The 7,685-nt window shown below is 44.4% G+C and overlaps 1 protein-coding gene across 1 annotated transcript in view; it reads left to right on the top strand.

The window, feature by feature from the left end:
- Positions 1-7,412, top strand: part of LOC140323340 (uncharacterized) — a 12,825-nt gene extending 5,413 nt beyond the window's left edge. Inside the window, exon 2 of the mRNA XM_072400313.1 lies at positions 4,018-7,412. Coding sequence (XP_072256414.1) covers positions 4,067-6,940 — 2,874 coding nt within the window. The 5' untranslated portion in view covers positions 4,018-4,066 and the 3' untranslated portion in view covers positions 6,941-7,412. The remainder of the gene's footprint in view (positions 1-4,017) is intronic.
- Positions 7,413-7,685: the final 273 nt, after the last annotated feature.

Raw genomic sequence — 7,685 nt, 5'->3', positions numbered from 1 at the left:
TTTGTCTCTCTCGACTTATATGATGAGTGGACAGTTGGTGGTTTGTCTCTCTCGGTCTATGTGATGGGTGGACAGTTGATGATTTGTCTCTCTGCGACTATGTGATGAGTGGACAGTTGGTGGTTTGTCCCTCTCGGTCTATGTGATGGGTGGACAGTTGATGATTTGTCTCTCTTGGACTATGTGATGAGTGGACAGTTGGTGATTTGTCTCTCTCGACTTATATGATGAGTGGACAGTTGGTGGTTTGTCCCTCTCGGTCTATGTGATGAGTGGACAGTAGGTGGTTTGTCTCTCTCGGTCTATGTGATGGGTGGACAGTTGGTGGTTTGTCCCTCTCGGTCTATTTGATGAGTGGACAGTAGGTGGTTTGTCTCTCGCGGTCTATGTGATGGGTGGACAGTTGATGGTTTGTCTTTCTTGGTCTTTGTGATGAGAGGACAGTTGATGGTTTGTCTCTCTTGGTCTATGTGATGAGTGGACAGTTGGTGGTTTGTCTCTCTCGGTCTATGTGATGGGTGGACAGTTGGTGGTTTGTCTCTCTCTGTCTATGTGATGAGTGGACAGTTGGTGGTTTGTCTCTCTCATCACTAGAGGGGTCACCAGCAGGAGGAAGGAGTTCCTGTAGTTGTTTACTTGCAGCCTTTAGGTGAGATTGCGTTGTGGGGAACAATAATGTAGAGCTCAGGAAGCCTTGTGTGCGGCAGATTCCTAATTGTAGACATGTGGAAGAAGGAGGCTTATAGCTAGGCAAGTCCCCGATATTGAAAGGGATATGAACCCCACAAATCACTATAAAAATCTGGAGTGCCCCTTTAGCTCTTTTTATGCACTACTGGAGGTCTAATTTGCATAAACATACATGTGATATTATACGCAGGGCTCCTGGCCACCACTTATTTGCATGGCCTGCTATAAAGCCAATGATGAATACATAAAACAAAATGTATTGAAATTCAATAAATACATGCCGTCTATTTAACAAGAAGCCAATTTCAAAGGAAGAGAAAGAAAAGGATAAAGAAACATTATACCTAAGAACAGCACATGTAATGTAAGAACAGCACAGATATCACTGTGTACATGGAAGGGATTCAGCAGGATATACATAGTGGCAGTCTGTGGTTGGTGACAACAGCTCATTGGATTTGCCTTCCAGGATTCTTGGCTGTGTCTTCCATAAAGGTGCAGGTTTAATAAATACCTTAAAAAAAATGATAATCATGCTGTTACCTTCATGTCTACCATTTGCTACCTAGACAATGGGCATTCATAGGGGCAGAAGTGCAAACAGACTAGTGAGATTAAGTGACCATAGAATGAGTGCTTCCAGAAACAAGGCCATGCAATTTGATCATTCCCACCACTTACCATTGCATGATATGCTTTGATCATGTGGACCATTTTTACATTCCTAAACTTTAAGGTTCATCTGCATTACCCTGAATAAGGTGACCATGGTATGGATCTTTCCAGAGCCATAGACCAATGGGATGAGGAACCAAAGTATGGATCCTACCAGAGATGTAGACCAATGACCTTAGTACGAAGACTTCCAGGACATAGAATACGGAGATGAAGTGACCATACTATGGATCCCTCCATGAACATGACCTTGTAGGATAAGGTGACCACAGTGAGAATTCTTCCAGACACATGGCCTAATGAGTTGGGGTCACCAGAACATGGCCTAGAAAATGATGTTACCATAATATGATTTTTTCTGGAGATATGGCACAGTAGGTTGAGGGTACCATAGCATAGATTCTTCCAGGTTTGCAGACAATAGAAATAAGTGAGCACAGAATGGATCCTACTAGAATGATAGCATAATATTGGGGTGACCAGGCACTTGGTTTAGTAAGATAATATAACCATAGTATGAATATTTCCAGACATGTTGCTCAGGAGGTTGAGGTGACATAGTGTGGATTCTTCCAGATATGCAGACAATTTGAAATAAGTGACCACAGAATGTATACTTCCAGAAACATACCCCAATGTGGACACTCAATATGACTGTGCCCTATACTCCCCACAGTGCGCTATGCCCCAAATATGTCATCAGATTTTACCTTTCTTCTCCTGCCCTTCTTCTGCATTGCCCTAAATGAGGTGACCACAGGGTGGTCCTTATCTCTTGAAAAACAAAAACCAGTGAAATAAGGTGATTGTAGTACAAAGCCTTCCAGGGCCATAGAATGGTGGGATGAGGTGACCATAGTAGAAATCCTACAAGAACCACAGCGTAGAAGGGATGAGGTGACCATAAAATGGATGGTTTTATGAATCCACAGAATCCTTCCAGAGACATGGTTTAATGAGTTAGGGGGACCAGGGACATGGCTCAGTATATTGGGGTGGCCATAGAATGGATCCTTCTGGAAACACAGCTCAATGTGGACCATGCCCTATACTGCCCACGGTGCTCTCCACCACTACTACTATACTCCACCACCTATGCCCTGAAAATCTCATGAGTTTTTACATTTCTGCACCTACCCTGTAAGGTTCTTCTGCAATACCCTGAATGGCAATAGCATGAATCCTTTCAGACTCATAGAGTAGTAGTATGAGGTGACCATAGTATGGATCCTTTGAGAACAAATACCAGTGAAAATATGGTGATCTTAGTACAGAGCGTTCCAGGGACATAGACCAGTGAGATTAGGTGACCATAGAAGAGATCCTTCAAGGAACACAGAATAGTGCGATGAGGTGATCAAATAATGGATCCTTCCAGAAACATGGCCTAAAAAGATAAGGTGACCACAGTATGAATCCTTCCAGAGACATGGCGTAATAAGTTGGGAAGACCAGGGTCATGGCTCAGTAAGTTGAGGTGACCATAGCCTGGATTCCTCCAAATATGCAGATAAATGGAATAAAGTGACCATAGAATGGATGCTTTCGGGAACATGACCCTATGTGTGCATGCACAAAGACCATGCGCTATACTAACCCCTGAGGAGCTATGCCTTGAATGTTGAGTGAAATAGGGAGACCCTCTATGAAGTCTTCCAGGAAGATAGGGACCAGTGAAATGAGGTGACCATAGAACAGATCCCTCAAAAAACACAGCTTGGTGAAATGGGGAGACCAAATTATGGATCCTTCCATGAACATGACCTAATAAGATAAGGTGGCCACAGTATGAATCCTTCCAGAGACATGGTTGCGGTTACCATAGAATGAAGTTTAACAGAGACATTATTTAGTAAGCCATAATCATTACCATATTATAGTCTTTTCCAGAGACACAGCTAAGTGAGATGAGGTGACCATGGGACATGGGTTGACCCTTGTATGGATCTTTGCAGAGCTATGACTTGGTGAGTTGGGGTGACCATAATAAAGATTTAACCAGAAACACAGCTCATCAGGGTGACATGGTCATGGTATGGATCTTTCCAGAGACCCAACTTTGTGGTATGATATAACCCATGGAATGGATCATTCCAGGGACACAGCATAGAAGCAAAGCACAAATTGGAAATATCTATTTCTAATGTGACTACATCCTTGCACGATCCTTAAATCTTTTGGGGTTTTTTTTCAACCAGCCATAAGTTTGCCATAGCTCTGCTTTATAGATGTGTCTCCGAAGGACCTCCATGTGTAAATGCATTGCAGTTGTCCTGTAATCCTGTAGGACAAGCTTTGCACTGCAGGCTGTTTACATTCCTTTCTAAAAAAAGTTTTTGAGTCATTATGAGATTAAGTCAACATTATAACACAGAAGAGTAATTCAACCTGCATTAGACACACCTCACAGCAATTAAGGATCATGGAAATGCGTTTCTATGTAATGTACACTGATCGGTAGCTTATTGGTTGGATCCACTATTGTAAAAGAAGCTTTTTTAGTATTATGTTTATTACGTATGCCAGTGAAAGACTAACATAGCTGTAAAAATCTATGCAGTAGAGCTCAGGGGAGTTGGGGTTTCACCATCATTGCAATACAGCTGACATTTTCCATGAATTGCTAATAATCTCTTCTTACTTCATCCACAGATTTTCACATCACCCACAAACCTGGCACCAGAAGATCTCCCTGCAGCAAATGAAGATGACCGACTTTACAGCTTTGCTGAATGACCTGGCCCTCACCTGCCGAGAGCTAGAACAAATTAAAGCAGAGCAGACTAAAGATCACGAGAAGGTGTCCAAGTCATTTGAGAAGACCTTGCTCTCCATCTTAAAGCAAGAACAAGCCATACTCAACCGTGTAGAAGAAGAGCATGGAAGACTGAAAGACCAGTTGTCATCCATTCAACAGAGCAATGAACTTGTCCTTAAAAATGGCGTTTGTGAGATTAATAATGTGGTGCAGGAGATTGCGAGCGTGTCCTCTCAGCTCAAGCAGGCACTGGTGGCTTCCAACAACAGCCAACTGGTCATGAAGGAGATCCAGCAGCGAATATCAAATATATTTGCAAGGAAAAACAGCATCAGTATCAATCTAAAGAGGGTGTATTTCATTCCACAGCCTCTTCCATCCACCACGCTTGGGGTAATAAAATGTGAGGAACAATCTCTGGGCTTCTTCACGCCGTATTCTAACAAAAAAGCTCAGTCGCCTTTTAGAAGGAACTCAACTATCCAACCAATGCTTTTGAGTGATGAAAAACCACCATGGGATGCCAAATCACATAACCCAGATGACTTTGGCTTTGTTGGAGTGAAGATCTTGTTGGAAGATGACAGTGATGAGGACTCTGGTTCCAGCACCCAGCCGTCATCCTTAGAACAAAGCAAAGGGGGCTTTGCTGATCTGAATCCAAGAGGTTCTTCCAAAGATAAAGCAATGGTGGAAGCTGACAATGCCGCACTAAGTCCCCGAGCTGCCACCAAGAAATGGATTTCCGACATTAAACAGAGCCCTTCAAGGCAAAGTAAGCAGTGTGCACCAAAACCAATGAACCAGGCTGAGGAAGGCAAAAAACTAACCAGAAATCAGCCTTTAGTAAGCAAAAATCTCTCAAAGGAACCTTCACTAGTGAATAAAAACTCCAACCAACAAGTAAATCACCTGACCGGAGGGAAGCACCAAGATCCAAAAATAGGCAGCTCCTGTTTCAATAAAGAACCTGCTGGTCAGAGGACAGCGATGAACCCAAAAGAGCCGAGCCCTACAGCAGACCTCAGGAATAATGAACTGAAATATGTTAGCAATGAGCAGGTAGGTGCCACAGCAGATTCTCTGTTCAGAGCCACCGCTGCCTATGTCTACGAAGGTGACTCGGAGAGCTCGGAAGAAATATTAGAAGAAATTGAAACAGATACAATAAGGGATCCAATGGCTTGCCGACAAGTGGCCCTTAGAGACAGTAGGGTACCGTCCGCCAAGAAACAAAACGATGGGGACCAACGGACATTGTGGATGACTATGGAGCCACAAAGCCAGATAGATGGAACCCATGAGAACTCACCAATCCTCAATGACCATCCTCCATCGGTGCAAAAAACACAACGGGGTGTTGACTATCTTCGAATGTCTGATGAGACCTCAGATAGCTTCAATGGTGAACTTCTGAACACTCCAAGGCCGACTTCTCCCACAGACAGCGTGAAGTCAACGTGCACCTTCATTATAGAGAAGCCAAAGAACAAAGGAATCTCAAAATCTGGGACATTCAGAGTTTCATCTTCGAAGATGCCCAGTGAATCTGGAATCGGACATCCTGTCATCTCTGAATCTGAAAACTCAGAAGTAAATCAAAAGCAGCAAGCTCTATCCAATGCAAGACACAAAATTGTATCAAAACTTAGAAGTCAGCAGTCACAAGCGCCCTCGGCATGGAAACCGGTACCAAGATCCACTTCAATGCCTTTCATCGAGAAGATATCCAGACCACGCACTGCTCCTTCTAGACTCCACCGGCCAATTTCAGCTAAAGAAAGACGAGATTCTGTATCATCGAGTTCATCAAGTTCTTGGTCCAATTCCAGAAGCGTGGCCACATCTTCCCCATCCGGTGCCCTTCGTGAAATTAGAGTCCGAGTTAAGTCGGCGCAGTACAATAGAAGAGTTTCCAAACATCACCAACAAATTCCACCTGGAAAAAGTTTAAGCAAAAGCGAGTCCAACCTTACCGAGAGCCCCCTGCAAAATGGTGAAGGGTCCACCAAATTAATTCGGCAGTTTGGCAAGTTTGGATCTGGCAGAGCGGAGTTAAATCTACCCCATGGGATTCACACCACCAACACGGGTTCTGTGTATATTGTCGATTATGGAAACCGAAGGCTCCAAGTCATGGACAGCAAAGGGAAAATCCTACAGCAATTTTCTCTTGAAGCAAAGAACTATTTCGATGTGGCCGTAAACAACCGAGGTTTGGTGGCATTGACCAACTCAACTGACAGGACTTTGGAAGTCTACAGCAAGCACGGCCGCCTACTGCAAGTCATTTCCAGGAATTGGGGTGCTCCACGTGGCATTACCGCCAACTACAGGGATGAGTTCATGGTGGCAGACATGAAACTGGGGACTGTATGTGCTCTTATGTTGGATTCTAGCAATGGCCGGCAGAAAGAAAGCACTGTGGTGCCCGGGTTCAACAAACCTTACCTTGTCAGTTCCAACAGTCAGGGTCTGATTGCTGTATCAGAGAGGGGGTTGGATGGAGGTTGTTGTGTCAAGGTGCTTAGGGAGGACTGGCAACTTCTCAAGGTCCTAGGACTCAAGGAATCCCTTCGGCCCAGTCTGTGTAACCCATGGGGCGTCTGTGTTGACAGTGAAGGAGGGGTATTGGTGGCGGACTGGGGGCAAAAACACTCCATTATGTACTACCCAGTGAACAAGCCGGCCCGAGTCCTGGTGACAGAGGGTCTCAGCAGCCCCCGGGGCCTAGCTCTGCTGCAGGATGGTGTTTTAATGGTGGCCGACAGCATGCACAACTGCATCAAAGTGTTCAAATACCAAGAGAATGAATAAAGTGGTCACTTTAATGGGGGCCTTGTACCCAAAATATAAGGGGTGCTCGTTTATTTTTACCCAATGGGCCACAACGATGCCCATTGCCCCTAGGTGAGGATAATTCCTAAGCTTCTCAGTATTCCTTTGGTTCTCACTAGAACAATGGTGATGTACCCCCTATAGCAGGGGTAAGGGAAGGTTATTTTTGCTGTTTTTTGGGGGGCAGTGGGCAAAATAAATGAGTAGACTGTGTATATAGGGCACAAGGTCCACATTTACAACACTGAAGACACTTTAGAACAATGCATGGTCTGTGAAGACATTTGTGTACCTAGTTCATGATATAGCTAGAATTTGTCCCATTCAATGAACTTCTATAAAGGGTAAAATTATAAAATATTGCAGCTTACCAGTGCGTAGATAGGGTGACTGCATTGGTTTTCTTTTTTAGGATTAACAGGTGTTTTTATGAATAAATCTGTTAATTTGAGCTACATTCAGCCATTTATTTATTAGAACAGTGGTCCCCAACCCCTGGGCCACAGACCGCAGGTGAGTTGGGGGGCCACAAATGACAGGAGGCAGAAGCGCCAGAGTCCTATGGGAAAATCCTACCTTCAGAATGCGTGCTACTGTCTGCATGCATCTCCTATGTTTTTCCATGAGATTCTGCTTCAGTGTGAACTCCCTGACAGTGGGCGTGTCATACAGACCTCAGGGATCGGTTGTGCCCGCCCACTTTGTGAGATAACCCCGCCCCTCG

The sequence above is a fragment of the Pyxicephalus adspersus genome, chromosome 1 (genome assembly GCF_032062135.1).
Source record: "Pyxicephalus adspersus chromosome 1, UCB_Pads_2.0, whole genome shotgun sequence".
NCBI lineage: Eukaryota > Metazoa > Chordata > Amphibia > Anura > Pyxicephalidae > Pyxicephalus > Pyxicephalus adspersus.
This window is presented reverse-complemented; position numbering and strand designations above follow the sequence as displayed.